The 23617-nt window shown below is 35.4% G+C and overlaps 1 protein-coding gene across 5 annotated transcripts in view; it reads left to right on the forward strand.

Annotated features, from left to right (window-relative positions):
• tgo (Aryl hydrocarbon receptor nuclear translocator homolog tgo) overlaps nt 1-23617 on the forward strand; it is a 439650-nt gene that overhangs the window by 255281 nt on the left and 160752 nt on the right. Inside the window, exon 1 of one of the 5 annotated variants that reach the window (XM_090402557.1) lies at nt 10315-10391. The exons of the other annotated variants lie outside the window; for them this stretch is intronic. Coding sequence (XP_090258683.1) covers nt 10330-10391 — 62 coding nt within the window. The 5' untranslated portion in view covers nt 10315-10329. Of the gene's footprint in view, nt 1-10314; nt 10392-23617 lie in introns of those variants that run through there. 5 annotated transcript variants of the gene reach the window in all.

Raw genomic sequence — 23617 nt, forward strand, 5'->3', positions numbered from 1 at the left:
TCACAGTTGCATCGCCCCTTTCCCGCTGGTCGCCAAGCTCCTTAATTTGCATTCTCTCATCCTGTCCTCAATACTAAAGTTATTCGTCCATGGATCCTTACAACCATCCGCATGCCTGATCATTCATCAGCTTATAAAGCATTTCGACCACTTTTTTATTTGCCCTTCTTATTTCAGACATCCTCAGTATTCATTTAACCATCAGTATCTTTCCTTTATCTATTTGCTTTTTCAACTAATCCTTGCACTGCATTCCCATCAGTCGTTGTGTTCTGTTCCATCGTAGTCCCAGGTACAAATTTTATACATTGAACCGATATCTCACTTATTCGTCCATCACATCAGATTCTTCAGTCATCATATAGATTATTAACTCTTTTAATTTTCAGTCGTTCGGTGATAAATTACTCGTTAACTAGGTAAGAAATTCTGAATATATCCTAGTGAACTTCAGAAAGAATCAGTGCACTTGCTTGTCAATCTGTTAGTCCAAAACGGAAAGACGTTCATTTATTTCACACAAAAAAATACTGTTCCTACGTTAATGATTTGAGTTAACGGCACATTTTGATCATCTAAAGGTGCCGCCTCCAATCCAGCCTGATAAAACATTTGCATAAGGGAAAAAAAATTAAATAGATTTCAATTGGTGGAAAAACAAACTTCTTTCTTAAAACCATGGATGTTTTTTGTCATCGGTGGAACACATTCTGTAGTCCGGAGCTTTATATCAGTGAGAGAATCCGAATGCTTCTTAAGTGTTCAGAAATTTTAAATAAAATAAAATAAAATAAATGAATTTTAAACAGTCGGTCTACAATTTTTCTTCGTTTATATCGAGTCAAGTTGCATGAAGCTTAATTGTCGCTTGCGGTGGGTCCCTCAACAAATCCGTGTATCAGCCAGCCGGAACTCGTTGACCACCTGTATGTATTTTCTCTTCTCCCCCCTCCCCCCGATTTATTATTTTGATAGCTCCGAGACAGCGTGTAATCACCAGTAAAGAGGTGGAAACTGTGTAATTACTGGGTTTCACTTATTCACGCCATTTAATTAATTGCAAAATATAATCTGCGTGAAGGGGTTGTCTTTAGCTGACACTCTGAAAATGATACTGACCGAACTGGTAGGAAATTTAGTATTGCTATTAGCCCTTCGTCTTCTTGCCTTTGGAAATCAATCAACTCTAAGTGTTACTGCCTATCCCAATTAGTGACCTTCACATATATGCGAGCGATGTGCTGCAGAGGTTTTGCATAATATCAATCACCTCCTGCACTTATCATTTATACTTCTCCGTTTTTAAACTCCTCTGAACTCACTGTAGATAAAGTGTTTAGTTTAAGATCTCATTATTTTCATTTAAGACCTTTTAATATGCCAAAAAAAAGTATGAAGTATAAATGTAAAGGAGAAAAAAAACACATAATCTGGAAATTGTGCATGTATAAGTGAAGTAGTGGTGTTATAGGCTTTGAGTTCGAAGTCAGTGTCCCGTCTTAGTTTCCCGGTTTTATTGTTGACATTGTAACATACATTGGACCATCATCAAATTCTTGCTATCAAGATGGTACTACATAATTTACATTGTTACCAATGTCCTATCAATAGTTTTGTTCCAAATTAATCTTTATTTGTTTGATCCACCTAGATCTTGGTCTTCCTCTGGGTCTTTTTCCTGCCATTGTGGCACTAGACACCGGTTTTGTTAACATTTCCTCTTCTCTCCTGTTTAAGTGACCAGACCATCGTAGATTAGCTCTGTTTATACATTCTTGAACGCTAACGGCAAGTTCCTTTTTGATATCTTTAATGTTTCTGTCATTAATGTTATCTGTTCACTCCCCTTAATTTGTCTCAGAATCCTCTATCGGTTATCTGTTTGATTTTCAGTATATTTTTCTGTCTTTTTTTTCCCTTTAATAAACCAATGGCGCACACATTTAAAAAAAAAGTTGAAAAGCATTTATGAAAATTATTAACTTTTGATATAAGTAGACCATAGGTTATGTAATTAAGCTAATAATAATTGCTTCCTCGTTCAGATTATCTCGTTCGTTTATTTGCGAAGTGGGATCTTCTCTGAGCAGTTCAGGACGCAAATAAATTCCATGGACCGGTTTAAGACCACGACCCTGCATATTACAGGCCTCAAGTAGCTCGAAAATAAAATTCTATGTTTGGCTTCTCTTAGAGCAAAGTTTTTGAATTATATAACCATTTGATTATAAAACAGGAGCTTCCATAGCTCATTCGGTATAGACAATGCCTTTTGGTTGGAAAGACCTGGGTCCGTATCCCGTCTACGACGCGCGAAGAATCTTCGGACTTGTCAGCTGAAGGTTATTAACACCGGTCTCATATGAAGGTGGCAGGGTTTTTCGTCCTGAAAGTGGGAAACCAGTCAGTTTCCTAATATATATATATATATATATATATATATACATATATATATATATATATATATATACATATATATATACATATATATATATACATATACATAAATAAATTACATGACCATTCCTAGTGTTAATATACGAGGTTTCTTTCCAGCAATTCCTGGGTAGGATTCACATTTTATACACACACACACACACACACATGCAGTATATAAGGTAAGTAACGAATTGTCTTTAGTTGCTACTTGGGAAACGCTGCTTCCCAGCATATATTCGGAGAGCATTAAAAATGTTCTGTACACTGTACTCCTGTTGTTAAACCAAACATTTATTTAACAAAATGCATTTATTGGCCTTCAGTATAATTTCCATTCTTTATCTCTTCTGCTCAACGTTTGGATGATTTTTGTATTCCTATCAGCAGATCCCTTTTATTGATGTGTTTGCTAAGTCGATCACATCAGCAGAAATTTCGTCAATAATAGTGAAACATTTTTCGTCGAGTGGTTATTTTGGGAAACAGGAAATGGAACGGGAGGGAAAAGGTCTTGCATTGTCACGCAGAATGTGCTATATACTTGAGTCATATTCTGGTCCGACCCATTTTGAAGTCTTTTTTTTCGTGGAGCAAGAACACCGGAAACAAACGAGAACACAAGGTTTTTTACGTATAACTGGCGTGAAGGTGGAAATTGCTATATCTTCATATTCGCCCAGCATGCGCATTATGCTGATTCGTTATTTCATTCCATCAGAAAAACTAACCGGAAAATAAAAATTAAACACTTGATAGTTGAGACAGGTCTCACTAGCTCGTTTTAAGGTTGTTTTTTTTTATTATTGCGTGTCGATTTAACACATCAGGCGCTTTTGGAGCTGTTTGTTTAGTTATTTTTCTTTAATCGAGAATTACTTTGTCTTGGCAGGTAATTCCATATGTCAGACTAAGCGTTTGTGTATTCGAGAGAAAAATACCCCACCGACTGTGGCAGGCCAACTCAAACTTAGTTGATTTGATAGTGAGATTGTGTTTGCTTGGTATCACAACCCAACATGATATGCCGACTTGTCTAATCCAAGCTTCCTCGACGTTAATTCGATAATTCATTCAGTTAAGACTTTCTTCCTCCTCTTCAAGACAAAAAGTTACTAAATACGTTTGTCGTGTAGGCTTCGCTGATTGTGCTTCTGTTGTTGCTGTTACAATGCTAGTATAGTTTAGTTATGAATCGTGTAGTTATTTCGGATTAGTGATTAGATTCGAATTAGAAGTAGCTAAGACTAAGAACAGAAAATGAGGTAGCCATTCTTTCATGGCAGTAGTAGTATACTATAGAAAATGCGGATTTTTATTTCTGTAAAACAACTGGCCAACATGTCATCAACAGGAGATACTTGCCTCATAGTTGCTTTGACTAATAATAAACAACAGGTAAGACCAAGATTGTGTGTGTGTGTGTGTGTGTGTGTGTGTGTGTGTGTGTGTGTGTGTGTGTGTGTGTGTGTGTGTGTGTGTGTGTGTGTGTAATTGACGGAAATATAGTTTTGGAAAGGTATTAATTGATTCGCATTTCTTTGGACAGATACCTGCTTTATTATTAGAAATTCTAGACTACACTCAGGTGTAGTTTTGTGGGAATTTGCTTCAGGATCACACAGCTTGTTGCTTGTATTTTCCATTTATTTTTTATTATTTAGTTTTGGAATTGTTATCTGTGATAGGAAAGATATCCTGAAGGGTGTACGTGCCATACTTAAAAAGAAGCATTTCTCTTCACGAATTCTTTCACATTCATTCGATGAAACATTTTCCACGGGAACCTTGCAAAAGCTTGATAATGTGTCGGTATCTTTTGTTGCCAACAGTTTATCGCTAAACTTCATTCTTTTGCATCTTACGTAGGAAAAGAAAATAGAGAGACACATTAACAACGCCTTAAGCGATATGCAAACATAATTGATAGTAAAAACCAATAGCACTTCACTTCGTTAAACGTGTGTGTTCCAAAACAATTACCCCTTTCTGCCCTTATTTGTTTTCCTTCATAAATTTTTAACTGGAAATTCGTATACTGCCTGAGAATGAACAACACATCCACCTGTCTACTCTGCTGTGCAACCAACCCAGAGGTCTGTTTTCGAAATGCGGTAGGCTAAAGACGTGTCAAAAGGGACGATCTTGAAATTAATGGAAGAACGTGGAAGGGAAAACGTGACTGGTTTAATTGATTCAGACACGTTAATGAAAGTTTGTTTGTTTGTCCAGAATGATAATAGTTAGCTTTGAGTTTTAAATGTATTTCTGAATGCGGTCTTATACTCCGTAATGATATGAATAAAGTGCTTTTCAATGGTTACTTCTATTATTATGACTGTTAAAGATAATGGCTTTATAGTGTTTCAGGCACAATTTATTCTCTTGCACTTACTTGGGTTAAGTGAGGTTGCGCTGGTTACAATAAAACCTTTATGATGATCTACAGCCGTCTTGTAGATACCGCTGTTCGAGAGGAGCATAGCGAGAAGGTAGTTGGATGTTTATTTTGTGTTAACTGTACCTTTTTTCCTCTCTCCCTTGACCTTCAAGAATGACTTGTTTTTCCAAGTGAAAAATTAAAGGCTTCTGATGATTCCATTGGATGAATAGATCAGTATATGGTCACTTCAGCGGGTCGTCAACTCTTGAGACTTCATTTTCGGAAAAATTGAGAAATCAGAGGGATTAAGGTCTAGTAAGTTTAGTAGGTGTTGCAAACAAACATGAAACGTTGTTTCATGTTTGCAATACCTATTATTTCGAATTACGGAATAAGCCACTTATCCGTGGCTTATTACGGAAATTCCACGGAATAGGTCAGTTAATCTTATTCCAGGAGTGTCGTATGTCTGTAGATGCGTGTGTTCACGGGGCCGTTGTCCGTTCTGGGGGAACGAAAAACCTCTTCTCACCTTTAGTGGAAAGAGACTAGATGAATTCCTCACGTCACTGACGGGAATCGAACCCAGGTCTTTCCGATCAAAGGGCTTCGTCTATACTGACTGAGCTACGGAGGCTTTTATCTTCTTTAAAATGCTTATTCTATTTGAAGGAATTCGAGTGCCATTCCCTTGTGCATTTTTGTAATTTTGCATTCGTTGATGATTTCCTACGTTTTAACACAAAATTTTTCATCCATTCTCAATTCATTCATCATTACATCAACACTTCAGGACACTGCATATGGAAAGTTGAAATGAGAGAGAGAGAGAGAGAGATTGGAAAATGGCATTAGTAAATAACTTGATTTGCTTATTATGAAACTAATGAGCAGAAATCTACTCATCTCACTCGTTTTACTATTTGCATGTTTTGTATTGGTACCAAGAACATGATTTTACTTTGTGTTTTCTTTGTTGGATGTACAACATGGGCTTACTACCACATAAAAAATTTCGTAGTGTGTTAAATGTATGTATTTAAATATACATAATTGAATGGAATAAAATGACTCTATGTCAGTTCCGTAGACCAAGGACATATGGTACATTGCTGTCGAACAGGATGTGTTTTATTATCTTGATTCCCACTTACGTAAGGTCGACTCTCACTGTGTAAACCCATTGTTATATAATTTGAGCAGTTGAAGTTGTTGCACTGAAGTCGTAGCTTATCACCGGAAGTGGGTTGCGTTTCTCTTACTTAACTTCCAGGCCGTTGTATAGGCTTTTAAAATGTAGTTTGAATAATCTGTCAGTGCTTTTTCAGACATTTTTTTTTAACTTGGTTCGCTTGGAAAAGATAACCGAAATCGGGCTTCATCCGTTTGGGGGGGGGGGGGGGGGCTTAAATGCTATTTTAAGAACAATTACACCATCTTTTTCTTGAATATGTAAGCTTCGTTTCAGCAGTTACAACTACGTTAGTTGTATTGTGAATTGGCAATTCCTAATTAGGTTTCGATATCATGACTTCATTTTAATAAGTTAAAAGTTTTATCCCAGTAATTTTTTTTTTTTAAGCCAAGTAAGGGAAAATAAAAGTAGTCGTAATTCTTAACTAATCAGAATTTTTCAGAGACTGATATTTGCGCTACTGTAAAATAGCTCGACATGAGAAGTATTTGGGATTTCTAAAGAGAAAGAAACCCTTAAATGTTTGAAGCAATTTCAAACAATGAATGTTTTCTAATTAAAAATCAGGTGTAGTTTGTTGCTTATATTTTCGATTTATTTTTATTATTATTATTTTATTTTGCAATTGTTAGCTGTGATGAGAAAGATATCCTGAATGGTGTACGGAAGTTTTCACTCAGTTTTTTTTTTTCCTCTCTTTACTGAATATACGCGAAAGATATTTTTATTTTTTTCATATCTGTACTGAAATTCTTTATACCCGATAAATTCCATTTAATGATTCTGTCATTTTACTTTTCTTATGAAAAGTTGGGATTGCATTTGTAAGAAACATGAACTGTTATACACTACTTCAAGAAATAACTAGGCGATACTATTTTATATGAATATTTTTTTTTTCATTCTTGTATTTATCACTATATCCTCAGAAGACGAACAGCTCACATCCTTAGTTATTGACAATTCCCCGGCTGAAGAATATTAGTGACATTTATTATTTGAAATCTTTATTCAGTTTTGTCGAATCACCAGTTTCGACCAGACCATTTTAGTGACAAAATTAGACAGGAACTCGAAATGATAAAAAAATACATATAACATATGACAGTTAATAAATTACGTACAGTTATATATTGTATACCTGTAATCTGTAAACAGGTTAAGTTGCCGTGCTAATGAATCTGTCAAGTATACTAAGATTCGTATTGAGATCAGATGATGTTCATGCCTGTAATATAATAATTACAACCTTTATGCTTTCAAATCGCTTCTATATTTAGCTCCACGGCATTTTTTTTTCTTTGCTTTATGTTCGGTGATTAGTGTATTATTTCAATTTGGGCCGAGGCACTGAGTTTTGTACTTTTTGTGGGGTAGACTTGAGGATCCAAACGAATATCTTTCTCCCTCCCTTGTATGTTAAACACAACCCGACTAAAAACTCAGCGAATTACTAGTTATTGATGGCAATTTTCTGTAGTATGCATTCTCAATTATTCATTCTTCTGTTTATCTATCCTTGTATGGATAGATCAGCAGAATTATTTCTATTCGGTTTGTTTTTTGTACAATATTGATCTTTTATTTTATTTTATTTTTTTATCCAAGTGATGTGCTATATATACACACACACACACACACACGACACGTTACAATATTATTTAATTTATGCTGGTTTTGTAGAGATTATCACATTTTCCTGAATTTTCAAATAGTAATGAGATTCAATAATGAAATTTAGTATTGGGAACATTACTAAAATACAACGCTTCACGTTCAGCTTGATCTACTACTTCGTATAGAGCGGTAAATCTCCTCTATAAAAAGTAATTCCTCTATTGTTAGTTATATTTTACTTTTGTGTCAGCAATATACCAATCATCTTTTAATTCTGCATTTGTTCGTGTATTAGCTTGGTTATTTATATACGATCAGTAGTTAATAGTAGAAAGATCATTTATTCTGAAGGAACTTTTTATTTGTAGGTGACTTAATGAGACTGTATTTCGTAAAAATTTTACACGACTCTCCCAAAGGGAAACGTGTGAAACTTTTCCAGCTATTGTATGCTTTTCAAATCACTGTGATCGGAATCTCTACTTTACATAAAATCCAATGTTCATAGACGTTCTTTATTATATAAGATGATTCCTATATAATAAAGAACGTCTATGAATATTGTATATTCTTTTCACGGAGTAGACTTATCCCCTAGTTCTGTCTGTTTCCATTTCACATTCTATTTCTGCTTGTGCTTTGTCATCCTGTAGCATTTTAGAGTTGGGTTCTGTTTTTTAGACCCCCCCCAGTAGTTAATAGTAAAATATAAGTTCCTCGAATTTCTGCTTTTTTTTTTTTTTTTTTTTTTTTTTTTTGCATTGTGTGTGTGTGAGAGAGAGATTATCAGCAGAAGTACTAATTTGAGGTTCCTATAGTAACCAATTGCATTTATCCTTAAGGTTTCGTGTCAGTAAAAGTCTAACAAGAAAATAATCACATCTCCCATTGATCAAAATGTAGAGGATCGAACAGAATCTTTGGCGACTGACTGCTGCTTCCCAAACATGTCGAGTCATGGAGTTTCTTCTTGATTGATTGTGTGCTTCACCGTGTTGTTTAGCGAAAGTGTTTACATGACTGGATATCACTAGAACATCTAAAATCTTGCTTCTTTTCATGCAAAAGTTGTTCTAAATGAAGAGCACTATTGAAAACTCTCTGCGTGCACATAGCGGGACTGTGCCTGATATGACAGACAAGGCATCACTAAGGGATGTCACGTCTGCGATACTCGGTTGTAATCTAACCTTTTCAACCTGTATCTGATGAATCTGTGCTACATTTTGTTAATGTCGGCGAAAGAGTCAAGGTTTGTTTTGTTTTTACACAGATATAAAGTCGATTTTAAAATCGGTCGAATTTATTATGCTAGCATCTGGATATTTCATCTAATCACGAAGATGTTCAGCGACTTCCTCATTATAAATAAACTTTAAAGATGATCATATTATCCTTTCTTAAAGATGCTCCTGAACGCACTTTAGAAAAGTGCATTCGGAATCCACTCAACTCTCGTGCCTCCCTACAGATGCAACCATCGACTCAACCAAACTGCTACTAGTTTGTGCGTACTTGCTACTTGTGTCAGTACGAAGTCTCAGTATTGTTCTGCGCTGTAAGCGCCTGTGCAATTACAGGGTAGTGGAAGGGAGAGGGGGGAAGTTATATCCTCGCTCTCTGATCTTTATCAGGGATACAGATGTGCCGCCTTTTCATAAGAGTTGGGTAGACAATCAAGTTATGCATTCGTTGACTTCATTTAAAGATAATGGATGAAGCGGATACAGTGGCGGTGTTCAAACGTGCAGGATATTTGTTTTGTTCTAACATAATAAGGCCTGTCAGGCGGTCTATTCACAAATGACTCTTGTTTTGTTTCCGTCGCTATGTACCTTTTCTGACGACCTCTTTCTTCCTCACCATCCCTCTCTATTCCCCCCCCTCTTTCATATGTCCAGCGTGTATTGATCGTGCGATTATTGACGCCACCATGAGCCATGCTGTGAACCTGGAATGTCTCTCAGCATGTGACCGCACAAGGGGGGCGGGTCCGCCACCCATAACCATATACAATAGTCTGTAGGTAAAGTGGGCTGTGCACACAATCCCCGCGTCGTCCCACCTGAAAGCATTCTCCCATGCATTTTAGACGCATACAGCACACTCACACATACACACACGCTTTTGAAAACGGCTAGCGTTATTCATCGTGCGTGCAATTGGATGGAGACTGAATTGATTAGAAACAGCGACACACGTCCATACGGAGAGGAAGTGGGAAAAAATCAGTCTGATGGACACATTGCATGCAGCTAATCGGCCCTGCCTGCTGCCCGTCTGGGCTAATTTAACTCACAAGTGTACTCCACTCCTAATTGGTTGCACCGTTAGTTTGCCAGCATGTATGTGAGAGAGAGAGAGAGAGTGTGCAGTGTGAGTCCATCAGAAGTCGATGGCACTGATGAGTTTAGTACTTTGGGGCAAAATATGAATTTTCACCGGAGCGAGCGAGCGCACGCACGCACACACACATAAAGCAACTATAACAGATGGTTACTGGCCTGTTCTTCGTGAAGTCAGAAGTAAATGTACCAAAAGGGAAAAAAAATCATTAAGGTTATTTACGTCATAATCCTTTTACTAATATTCCGTGTTCTGATTTCTAGTAATTGTACTCAAGTAACCCATGACTTGAACACTTCCAATCCTCATACGCAACATATTTTTACCTTGCAGAGCTGTTTCTTGTCTATTAATGCTGACAGAAAAAACTTCACAGCCAGAAACAAATTTTGAAAAAATCAGCCCTTCAAGAAAGTATGTAGCCGTTTTCCCATTTCTAAACCGTGATTAAAGATATCAAAAGACGATTAAGTTTTTTTTTTTTTTTTTTTTTTTTTTTTTTTAAATCATGGCTTTTATGCTCAGTCTATTTTATTTTACTTTGAGCGCTGGAATTTTTTTTTTGCTAGTTTTATACAGTTACTTGGTTTAAAATCCTGTTGATTATCTCAAAGCAAATTTCATTGTTTTCGTGGTATAGAAAAACATTAGGGAAGATTAATATCTTAACAGATGAATGAGATCTTCATTTCATTTAAAACAAACACTGCCATGCTTTGTTTGTTTTAAATGAAACATGCTCAGAGATGGACACAGTATATGGGTCTTATACTGTGTCCATCTCTGAGAAATTGGCTCCGTTTTTAATGCATTGAACTGACATGTTAAAGTAAATGTTCCAACAGAAGTTATGAGTTCGAATGTCATCTACTGGCAGATGCAAAGTAGCTAAAAAAAAAGTTCCATGTTTGGTGTACTCATAGAACTAGTGAACGGTGCTGTTAGGTTATAATGCAGAGTTTGTAATGATATAAATTTTTAAATTGAGCATGTCTACTGTAATTGGATATTTATATCTTATCTTTTTTACTGCATGTTTGTTAAGTTTAATTGTAGAATAATGAAGCATAAATATTTCCCGTCTATATTCTAAGTGTGAGACTTTTCACCTGCGTAGACCAATGGTGACTCAGCCTTTATAGCGTCAGCATGCATTTCGATAGTATCAAGCAAAATTAAGATTTATAAAAGAGCATTTCGTTTTCTAATAGTGACAGAAAACGTGGGTGCACAATCAAGTATGGGATTTATGAGGGTTATATTATTCATCTGCAGTGTACCGATAGGTTGACGTTCGCATAAATAATTCATTATCAGAAGTCCGCGCATTAGTATGAGTAATTTCAGTTCATTTAGAATGCCACAAGGTGGCATACCTTTGATCGAGATTCACACAGTATTTTTTTGAAGTAATTGCATTATTATTTTCTAAGGTTATGTATAAGGTAACATTTACCTCGACATTTTTCTCCTTTGAAGGCTTGAAGAAAAGATCCGAAATACTCTAAAATGGCAATGGTTAAGAAATGCTACAGAGAAGAGATTAGTGCTTAAACTATGCCTTCTCTTGAGCAATAATAATTGCGCAGAGATTGTAAGGAAATTATCTACATTTTGAGTGGCTTGTCAAGTTCATTTTTTACTTAGGTAGTCGCTGATGACAACACTACTGTACTACAAGGTACTACGCTCTAGATGAGGTACTTACTTCATTCCTCCTCCCCCTTCCAGTCCTCAATAATTTTACGCTAATAAAGTCTTCATTGAAAACAATCTGCTTTCTCATCTATACGATCTCGGAAAGTACCCCCCCCCCCCCTTCATGAATTATTACCATCACCACATGTCGTATTGCAAGATATACCTCAGATATTTGTCCATGGATTGCTATCTATTAAAAACCTTTGTGTTCAGTCTATAATAAAACTACATCACTGATTGTTAAGTTCTGTTTTATAGTTTATTCGTTACTCTTTCCTTAAATTTTGTCTCGTCAAGAAATGCCCATTCATCTTAGTTTTTTTGTCGTGAAACGTTACACATCAAATCGTAGCCGAAATCGCTGGCTAGAACTCCGGATCCGGGTGTATTATGGAAGCTATTAAAATGCACAAATATGGGTATGCAGTGTCATTAGGATATTACACGGTCATGAGATAAATATTTATTCTGCTTGCGAATCGTAGATTGCAGAAGTGGTTTTAATATCGCTTCCGATGTTTAAATGTACTTATCATGCAACTATTGACATAAATAATTATTCTGATTTAATTTGTCTTTCGGATATTTACATTTGCCGTTTTATTGCATTTCAGAAAGTCGAAAAAGGTTGAAACAGAGTTAAGATTTTTCTTAAAACTTCCTAGCTTAATGTTTCTGAAGAGATCTTGTTGTAGAGTGACCTCTGATTCGAGTTAATGTACTGGAAGAACTTCCGACTTCAGGAACTTATCGATTAAATGGTTTCAGCTAAGGATGATGTATCCGTACACCGTTTGGTATTCTGTGTGTTAGTGAGGGGTAAAAAAGGTTTAGGCGTTCGAATCATTTATGTTCATACTGTTGTCTGCGATGCCTACTTACAGTCCAAAGTTAACAGCTTTCGATACTTTTAACGTCTTATTGGTTGAGAGGAGTTTATTTTTGGGCGCAGAGAAAAACAGTCGTTTCGCCAATGCAAAATGAATAACAACCTGCTTTTGTCAGTTGAACATAAACGTTCACTTTCTGATTTTAAGACTATTTATCGATATCCATTACACGTATAAGATAGAGCATTTCGAATTCAAAAATTCCGTCAATGCTAGAAGTCTGAAAGGACTTCAAGTTTGGGGAATGTAACTAAATATATGTTATCGAAATCGGATAAAAATTCTTATCTTTCAACCGAGCGAAAAACCCATGTAAAATTTGCACTGTTAAAATAGAAATTTTATGGTTATATGTATTTGTTCTCACATTATTAAAATTTTACAATTTCTTGTGTATAGTGTCCATATAAGTTCCATGATATATGGAGATTTTTTTTTCTCTATTGAATAAATAACCTTCGAAATGGAACCTTAGAGCTGGCGAATCCTTTCGACACTAAGAGTCTTTTCGCTTGGCCGTTAAAAATGTTTTGGGAGTTGTTCGAGAAGGGTGTAAAATAGAAATCCAAGAAGAGGAGAAGGCGTAGGTAGTATACATCTGAATACAGATGTATATTACCTTCTTAAAATATTGAAAAGAACGTGTTTTATCTTTAATATGTATTGATATATGTAGGACACCACTCCAAATATTTGTTCTGCTGAAGTAGGATGCTCTTGCCAGCTGTAGATTTATTGCGTGCATATTATAGTATTCACTGTATCAACATATTCACAACAGCACCAATATATATATATATATATATATATAGGAGTGGTTCGGCTGAATATAGTCTTCATATTTCAAAAATTAAAAAATATATATATTAGCAAATTGTTAATTCCCGTCAGTGGCTTTTAAGGTGTATCTCACTCTATTTCTTCCATCATTTATTATTATTATTATTTCTCTCCGCGTCATTTTGAGTCCTTTACTCATTAAGTAGCCCCATGCTTGATGGTCTTTCGGGAACAGTGTACATGTGTGTGTATAATATACATGCAGAACGACAGCATATATACATACGTTGTCGTGCATACGCTATTGCGTGCCTCCGCAAAAGTTGCGTTATTATGTTTGCATATAGTCTTCCAGATCGTCGTGGAGATTTTAAATCATGGTCCTGTTTAGATTGGAATGTAATTTGGAGACTTCTATGGTCCCTTATGTATCGGTTATCTGAATAGCGTACGTCGAGGATATTTTCTATTAAGTATAGTTTTCCAGATTGTTGTGGACTTTTAAATCTTTGGTGGTTATTTAGATTGGAGTTTAACCTGGAGACAAATTAAATTTCTTTGAACTTCCTTTAAATTTGATTGTGTGCTTTCGCGTGTTGTTTCAACTTGGTAGCAGGTTTTTTTTTTGGGGGGGGGGAGGAGCATCTCGAAAAATCTTCATGTTTACCCGCATCTATCTACATTCACAATTTATAAACTTCCTGGGTGTATTTTTAGAATCAGAATATGGGAACAATGTATCGCACACATCTCCATATGTACAGCAACATTTTTGTTGTGAATTTATTCAAAATATTTATTTTACGTGTCTAAATTTGAAATAAATGTATTTATTTATTACAGATAATTTTAAGTGATGGACAGATTTTTAAAACGTTTAGGCCAAAACGAAGAAGGAATTGCAATAATAATTTTAATTAATTACTGCAATTTATGATCTGGTGAAAAGTCAAATATGTCCCATCAATAACTAAACAGCCCGTGTTTCGACTTCAGTGTGCTAATATATTTACTTTTCTGAATATTACTTTAAAAAAAATGGGGAGAAAAAACTTAAGTAGACATTTCGGCGTCGTTATCGTGTCTAGTTCACTGACTATTATGCTTTTTCGCCTGGAGGCTAGCAAACTCCATTTCATCCGGAACGGCATGTAACTTGATCTTGTCAGGTTTATTTAGTTGCCTGATTGATGGCTCAGTAGAATGACAGATGCTGCAAAGACACACGCAAGAATCCCACAGTCCGTGTGATGGTTTCATTGATTTTTTGACTGGTGATGATAATCTGTGGCATAGTAAATAAATAAGCTATTTCATTTTTAACACTGTTTTGCTTTGCTTGCACTTTTCACGCATGTCCTCGTTATATCATTCCCAAGTACTGTATACTTCTCATAATCATTGGTGGGAGGGGGGGGGGTATTCTTCGATCTTGACGCAACCTCCACCTTAAATGGATTTCTCTGAATATATAGATTCTCATTCTGATCTAATGAAAAGACCATGTGTTAGATTTAACCAGTTAAATGTAACACAGTGGTTTCTCGATCGAAAATTCATGACCAGCAGACCTCGTTGTTTTTTTAATTCCAGAATTGGCATCATCGAGTGTTATATATAATACAAATTTAACATTAAATCCATTGAAGTTAAAATGTGGTCTGCACTTGAGAATACACTGTCTTAATTGATATTACAGCTGTACCTTCGTTACCGTCACATACAAACAAAATATCCATTATGAAAAAAAGATAGGAACATATGGAATGTAGTATCCATTAGTATCACTTGTTTTTGAGGAAAAACATCAGCTACTGATATTCGAAAATCCCATTTTGTGTAATAAGTTTAACTACATAGTTTCGTGACAGTACTCTGTTTTTAGTAATAATAATAATTCTCTACGCCTCCCAACCTTCTACTACTTATATTTTTTTTTTAAATTTTAAATTCGATTGATAAACAGTCTTCACTTTCATCATCTCCAAAATATTAATACGATCTCTAACCGACGTGTATAGACGAAAGCAACACGTATTGCTATGTGAAATAATGTTCGTATTGTTATGTGAAATAATGCGAGTTATACGTTAACTTCTGGGAGTTGTAGGATTCAGAATTTTCCACGGCAAGTTGGAAAGAAGGACCTAAAGACTATATATAGTAGATTGGATCTTATATATATATATATATATATATATATATAAGATCCAGCCTACTGACCACGGATTCGAATCCCACTGTAGCATGGATATTTGTTAATGTCGACTACCAGAACAGCATTTCTGGGTTATTTAATCCTTAACCTACTATTATCTAAGACTGGGTGATAGCGTTTTGCATTCCTATACTCTAAAAGACTCCTTTTTGTACCTAATTTTCTTGTTAATTATCGTGGTAATAAATTGATAATTATCTAGAAAGAAAATAAAATTATCTTGGAAATACAGCCTAGTTGGCTGGCTGTTAGCGTAGCAGCTCTCCAACCAACAATCTGTGGGTTCGAATCCGCCGTGGTCATGGATGTTTGTGATTGGATGAAATTTATTGGAGTCCTGAAGTGGCCTGCAATAAATATACTGTAGATACACAACTTTTCGTCGGTGGGAAGCGCATAAAAAAAATGGAAAATTCCAGTTTGATATCTTAGATTTCTGAGTTATCTGTGTATTAAATTCTGAAATGTGGAATTCGATATCCTTGTAGATATTCATTAATCCTGTTTTTGATTATTTTCTGAAATTAATTGGATCTTATTGGAACTAAGGGAAAAAATTATTGGAACAAATAACACAGAATGAAGTAACCGAGCGATCCATGATGGCTAATGAAATAACAGGATGTTTAAATTCAGCTATAAGAAAAAATAAAGATTAGCAAAAGTAGTAATCTATAAATTATAAAACAGGCAAGCCAGTCATTAGAGCACACGCAGTTTACAGACAGTCTGAGTTGCTTCTGTCATAAATCCAATTCAACCAACCAATTTCAAATTTATTTATAAAATTATTGTGTTTATGCGAAAAGCAAATATTAAAGGTGACGTGCCAGTATTTTTTTTTTTTTACTTACTATAAAATAGCAATTTACACGATCATTCTAATACAGATCAACTGTAATATGACTGCTGAATTTTTGAAATTCTATTAACGTGTAAAAATTAAACAGTTACGTATATTCCTGCGTATAAGTCGGTGTATGAAAGCGCAGAAGTTTGACTTCTACACGGGTACAAAATAGACCTTAAATTCATCTTTTGAAGGTGTAGAAATTATTACTTCTGAAACCATATATAAATATTTCAGTAGTTATTTAACCCTAGTGTGTGTGTATTGGAGATGGGTAAAAATGTATTTCTTATTTCATTTCTAAATAAGTCTTTGTAAACTAATTTCGAACACTTCTAACAACATCCATCCCATCTATTCTGAACCCGCACATTTTTCGTGATTCCGGCTACCACATTGAATGCAGTAATTCATGATCCTGTGTGTAAAACATATTTCTGTACGAGCAATTCAAATCGTCACTCCTCTCATTTGATTTTTTAATATGGTTTCTTTCCCTTTGTTTTCTATTCGTCTGATTCTTTTTTTTTAGATCCAATTTTCATTATACAATCTATTGAAGTCAGTTGTTACGTCGTTGTTTTTCCTTACGTATTTTACCTCTATTGTTCTTCTTGTGCCTACTGATCTGGCTTCTAAACTGACTTTCTGGGACCGTTTCTCTCTTCGAGCTCTGACAAAATTTATTCGTTTATGCTGCGCCAGTCAGAACCCCCTTGCCTTACCTATCCTCTTCGCTCCCTGCGGAGAGTAGGGCCTCAACCATTGACTTCCATCTGACTCTATTCAATGCTTCTTTTTTTATCTCTTTCCAGGAATGTCCCAGCTGTCTCGCCTCTGTTTCTAGTTCTCTTCTCCATGTTACCCTGGGTCTTCCTCTTGCCTTGGGGATTCCATTCTAGTGCAATTTTTGCAATTTCTTTATCTGGGTTCCTGATTGTGTGACCTTTCCAATTCCATTTTCTTTTAGTGATTTCATTTCTGATGCTGGTTTGACCTGTTCTCTCCCAAAGTTTTATGTTTGTTATTTTATTTGGCCACTATATTCCTAGTATCTTCCTCAAGCATTTCTTTATGTAGACCTGTATTTTATTTGTTTTCCTTTGTTAGTGACCATGTCTCAGCTCCGTATAGTAAAACTGGTTTAACGTTAGTGTTGAAGAGCCTAATTTTGGTTTTTAATTTTATTTCTTTGGACCCCCAAATTTTCTTCATCATACTGAATGCAATATGTGCTTTCTGGATTCTATTTTGTATGTCCTGTTTGGTTCTTCCTTGTGTGCTGATCACTGATCCCAGGTAGATAAAGTTATCTACCTGTTCCACTGTTTTCCCTAGTATTTCAAAGACTAATTCTTGTTTGGGGTTTATCTTCATTACTTTAGTCTTGTTATGATTTATTTTCAATCCACATTTATTTGCTTCCTGGTTTAAATTATCTCTTTTCTTTTGGAGGTGTTGATGTTTTTGTGCCAAAAGGCATTATTTCGTCTGCAAAATCCAGGTCACAGATTTTATTTGACCATCCCCATTGAATGCCAATTCTTTCTTCAGATGTTTTCCTCATCACCCAATCAATAACAATCAGAAAGATGGTCGGGGATAGTATACATCCTTGTCTTACTCCTATGTTTATTGCAAATGGTTCTGATAGTTTGCCATTATTTATTATTTGGATTTTGTATTTTTCATGAGTTTTTTTGTTATATTTATGATTTTCTGAAGAATTCCATAGTGCTTGATTAACTTTCATATAATCTTTCTATCTATGCTCTCAAATGCACGTTCAAAGTCGAGTCAGAACTCTAGGATAGAAATTCTTATCCGAAGAAACTTTCCCAGAATTCAAGTAATACCTTATATAGATTAAGTAGTTAGGTAGGTTGAGTTCTCAGTATACAGTCATGGCCTTGACAATCTCAAATTCCCCTTTTTCCTCGAACCTAAACATAGGTTCGATATTTTCGTGAGTGGTAAAATTCAATCTCTTACTCAGACAAACTCAGGTATACATGGGAAAACATTTTTATTATTTATCTAAGAACATTACAATTTAAACAACACATGTAATCAAGCAAATCAAAGTTAATACTAAAGTACAAGTAAAGCAGGGTAATAATAATCAAACAGACAGGCTATTCAAACACACCTATGAGAATCTTATGTTCATCTATATCACAGACATGGATGTCGGTATTAAACTAGATTACTGCTGCTAACGACCCATATACATTAAACTTGGTCTAGACAACTTATGAACGTAGATTACCAGTCCAATTCGATTAACATAACACAGAAAATTGTCTCAAAAATCTCTCTCTCTTCTTTTCTAAACTCTGTCCATTTTACACCTTCGTCACCAATAGATAGCACATAAAAGGGAAGATTTGTACATTACCACCTTGTTAGATGGTTTGTTCCTCTGTACGATGGATTGCCGCCACGTGGGAGTCAGGTGCTGGTCCCAAATTAGCCACTTGTTTCTTCTGGGCTTGCTAACTTTTCGCGATCTGCTTCTAACACGATTTACCTTCAAAGGAATCCTTTGCTGCTTTCTCATCAGATAGATCCACACCAATGGTCTAAAACTCGAGTACTGCCGTCATCTCGTGCTATATTTTCTTCGATTCGCGTCGCTCAGCAACAGGAAACACGCTGCCGCTTTGCCGTCTTCACACATCTTGTTGGATATCAGATATGCTGATCCGCTCGGGAACTTCGAGCAGGAGATCCACGGGGAGGGCACATGCGACCAGGGAACACCACAGGAACCTTGAGAAAAAAGAAAAAAGGCCCCTCTCAACGATGTGAATTCCGTTTTAAACCCCATTATAGCGTCCTCTTTCCGCACATTCCAAACTTGTCTATGACACTCTCCCATTTGCTGTCACCGAGTGACGTCACCTCCTTGCTGTACGCGCATCGCTCTTTTCGGGGAACGCGAATTTCTTGCGCCTTCCACGAATGCCTACCCATCGCTCGTTACGTCATCTTTGGTAGTGTGGTCAAACTGCAACCTTGAACTTTCGTTCGCACGATGATACACGACTTTATACAAGGCATAGTTTAACATTAATGTTTTTTGACAAATTAAGATTCCATCTATTTTAGACAATAACCTTAAACATAGTACAATTTAATATTTATTTCCTCCTTCGATTTCATTTTAATTTAAGATTCAACATCTTCTTTTATATTTTAATTCCCTTTTAAGCAAAGTTAATATCTGCATCTTCACATATTATGTCTGCTTTGCCAAGAGTACAAGTGTGCTTTGCTTGATATTATTCTCTTGTTGAATCTTGAATGGAGCAATTCTATTCTTGATAGAGCGATCAGTCAAGATCTAACACAGTACTTTATCCGAAATAAGACAACATCCTGTTTCTCAAAGAAAAATCACCAACCTTTTTGTCTAATGTTGAATCAGAGGATGATAATATTCATAAAATGTTTTCTCTAACAACATTGTCTGTCGTAATAATTTTGATATTTAGATAAGAAAAAAAATATTTCGGGTTTTTCGTCCCTCAAAACAGGCAGACACTTGTAGAGCATTCCTAAAAATATCGGCTCATTTATATTTCAGTATTTGCATATGCTAATCTTTCTTCTCCGTTCTATTTAAGTGACTAGATGTTAGTGGTTAGATGTGTTGCTATTTAAGCTGGATATGTAAAATTAAAAACCTTTAGTGAGTAGTGGTATTATGGTTGCATACGGAGAATTGAATACTTCGAGTTTAGTGGGTATGTTTCACTAAGTAAGAGTTTCTTGGATATAGCTCTTCGAGAGCCTCGGTAGCTCATTTGGTATAGACAAATCCTTTGGTTGGAAAGACCTAGGTCGAATCATGAATGAAGTGAGGAACCTTTATCGGGTATTTTCAATCGCATACGGAGGGTTTCTTCTCCCGGAAACTTGCGTTTTTCCTCCCTCAAAACATGCAAACCTGCTGGGAGAAGACACGCAATATATGGACATAGGACACTTTGGGAATAAGGAGTAACCAACCTATCCCGTCAGATTTGGTTCCGAATACCTGCACGATGAAGCGTGGAGTTTACGTTAGCGTAAATCAGAAAGGTTATTCGAAGTGCGGTATTGGTTAGTTGCAATTAGTGCTTGTATTCTATTAAAAAATCTAGTTGGGTAAACGAAGCTATATTTCATGCAGTATTTCAAGACAGTTGAAAATTTCAGTACGAAATATAGCAACCTTTCTGTAAACATTGAAATCTTCAAACTTTACTTTGTATAAAAGAAATCCTTCTTAGACTAAATAAATCGTGAGTAAATAAAATACATATTTAAAGATGAAATTGTGGTTATTTTATACAAGGAGTGGCGTGTTTGTATTTTATTTCTTCCACCCAATAAATCCAGAGATAATCAGTTTGAAAATGTCAATCTTATATAATGATGCGGTTGTTCAATCTGTGCTTATTCATATTTATTTATTATTTAGAAATATTTATTTTTCATTTTAATGAATGGAGTTTGACATTCTTATTTGGTCGTATTGCGAGGACATAAATGACGTGGATATAAATAGTTCTAAAATAGGATGCTTGTGCTCAGAAAGAAAATCAGAATACGGAAAGTCACTTAAAAATTTTTAAAAAAAGAGTGTAGATTACTGGAGCTTGATTTTAAATTTATAAATGTCATTTATTGAAAGGAAGAGAAACTGCAAATAATAATACATATGCTTTAAGCATAAATAAAAGAACTCGTTTAAGATTGTATAACAATTTTAACTGCATAATGCTTATTTTAAACACACAAATGAGTTGTGTGATAAAACGTTTATAGCAAATACTTCAGTGGTAAATGAAAGTCGTATAAGTCTTTATACACATATAAAATTCCGTATTTTTTCTATTTTTTTTAACTTTAGTTTACAATTTAATCCTTATTTTTTATTTCTCTGCTGTGGGAATACATACCAATTTGCGAACATGTTTAAAGAAATATATCTTATCAATAATGTATTTGTCATCGCAAGTTATAGGTGCAAGCAGAAAAAGGAAACACATCAGGGGAAGCAGATTTTCTCTTTAATAATTAATTAAAATATAGCCTGCTTTCATTTTCCTCTCATTTGAAAGGACTTGAAGTTTCAAAGGTCTTCTCTGTTATTTTGTAACGCGCCCACTAGTTGAGAATGAAGTCGGCATGTTTGTGGCATAAGTTTGATGGAACGTGGAACTAGTGTCGAATGCTTTCCAAGCTCCGAACTGTTCTTTAACGACTGCTGCAAACAGAATCTGTTGTTACCACGAAAGAGTACTTCACTTCCATCCATCTTAGTCAAGCAAATGAAAATTTTATGGTATTTATAAATAGTATTTTTATTGAATTTTTTTTTTTTTTTTTTTTTTTTTTTTGATAAGCAATACTTATATATTGTTTATCGAAGTGTACCCGGTAAACTTCAAGCACTTTATTATGTTCAAGATTATGAAAAGTTCAACTCTCCCTGCTTCAAACATATTATAGGTTCAGTTTCTATGGTCTTTGAAATCTCTGCGCATTATTAACGTATATACTACCCTTAGGCAAGAACTATTCAATAAATATGTATAATTAATAAATTAAAAAAAAAACTTGTTTTTACTGCTGAGATACAAATTTGCCGGTTTTTGCCACTCTCCAAACTTATTAGACATTGCTTTGTTATTTAGTGGGTTACGCGAGCCATGTATCTGCGATTCAAAAAATATTACTTCATTTTTATCTCTAAATTTTCTTAATGAAATTGCTTCAAGATCACGAAGTATTTTTTGCTGTCCATGTGTTGAGAGTGGACATACAATGATTTTTGAACAGAATCGATGAAGATATAACGATCCACTTTTTATTTTGCAAACTAAAGAGCGGATCTTTATATCTTTATCACTTTTGTTCCATTAAACCACCCTCTCCCCCATCCCTAAAAATAAAAATAAAAAAAGAGGAAGAGAAATGGGTTCGGTAGGAGTAATTGCTCTTCTAATACAAATGGAATATTGTATTTACGCTAAACTGTGGAGTTTTTATTTTTATTCTTTCCTCTCATAGTGATTGCCGATTTACTTTTTTTTATGTAGTCTTAATAAAGCATGTATATGCGGCTAAGTTATATAGAATAATCACTTCTGAAGCTGAATCCTCTCTTAGTAGTGTGTGTGTGTGTGTGCGCGCGCGAACGCAAGACACAAAGAGAAAGAGTATGTATGAACAGCATTCGAAAAGGTGCCTTTTTATGTTTGGTTTTCTAGGAATGTTTCCTTTCCAAAGTAAGTTTACAGGCTTTTTAAACATTAAAGGGGTGGTTGTAATTCCTTAGAAAGTTGCCTTGAGGCTTTCTGCTGTTAATGCGTCTGGCCACCTAACGATGTGTAGTACATTGAAACTTCTACCCTTATCTTGTGTGGTTGTGGAGTGAGACGTTCCGGATCTCCAGGGAGACGTTAAGCACTGACTACAGCTACTTGAGGTCGATCGAGACGAAGCGCAGGGCCAGTTGCTATTTTACGGGCACCGGCGCTTTTTCTGCTGACCGCCGAGCAATGGGTGCTCGGCCCTGAGACCTCATAAACCTTCACGTCTTTCAGCTGATGTCTTGGTGAGCTATTGGAGTCATTACCGGTGATGGTTTGTGGCTTTTTGTGATTTCCTCTGTGATTTCTAACCGAGTAGAACGATCATCAGATATGGCACAGGCAGACATTAGTGGCCTGCTTCGAGTAAGTGGAATTTAACCGCATTGGCAAGATTCTGATCTTATCAGGAGAGTGACCAATTCTAGAAATCGCGAGAGGCATTTCTATTTTAACTTTTTGCACTTAAAATAAGACTCTGGAGACATATTCGGAAAACGTCTCGAAGATATGAAAAATAAATCTTTGCGTTATTGTATTTGATCGGAGAGGGGTCGATCTGATTACAAGTATTTGAGGTCAAGAATTTTTTCTATGTAAACGTAATGTGTGTGGGGATTGTTGGATGGTTGTGTGAGTGAGAGACAGAGAGAGAGAGAGTTTTCGAACATTCAAAGCATATAACACTGAAGAGTGTGAAAAGAGATATTATGTAAAATTACCCACCTCGACATACCTGTAAGAGTCTTTCTCAACGATTAACTCATTTCAGGTTGTAGAGAATTTTTTTTGTAAAAAATTGTATTTTATTTATTTGGCTTTTGACGAATTTCGTG

This window comes from Typopeltis vanoorti, chromosome 13 (assembly GCF_054136105.1).
Source record: "Typopeltis vanoorti isolate ZY-2024b chromosome 13, IOZ_Tvanoo_1.0, whole genome shotgun sequence".
Taxonomy (NCBI): domain Eukaryota; kingdom Metazoa; phylum Arthropoda; class Arachnida; order Uropygi; family Thelyphonidae; genus Typopeltis; species Typopeltis vanoorti.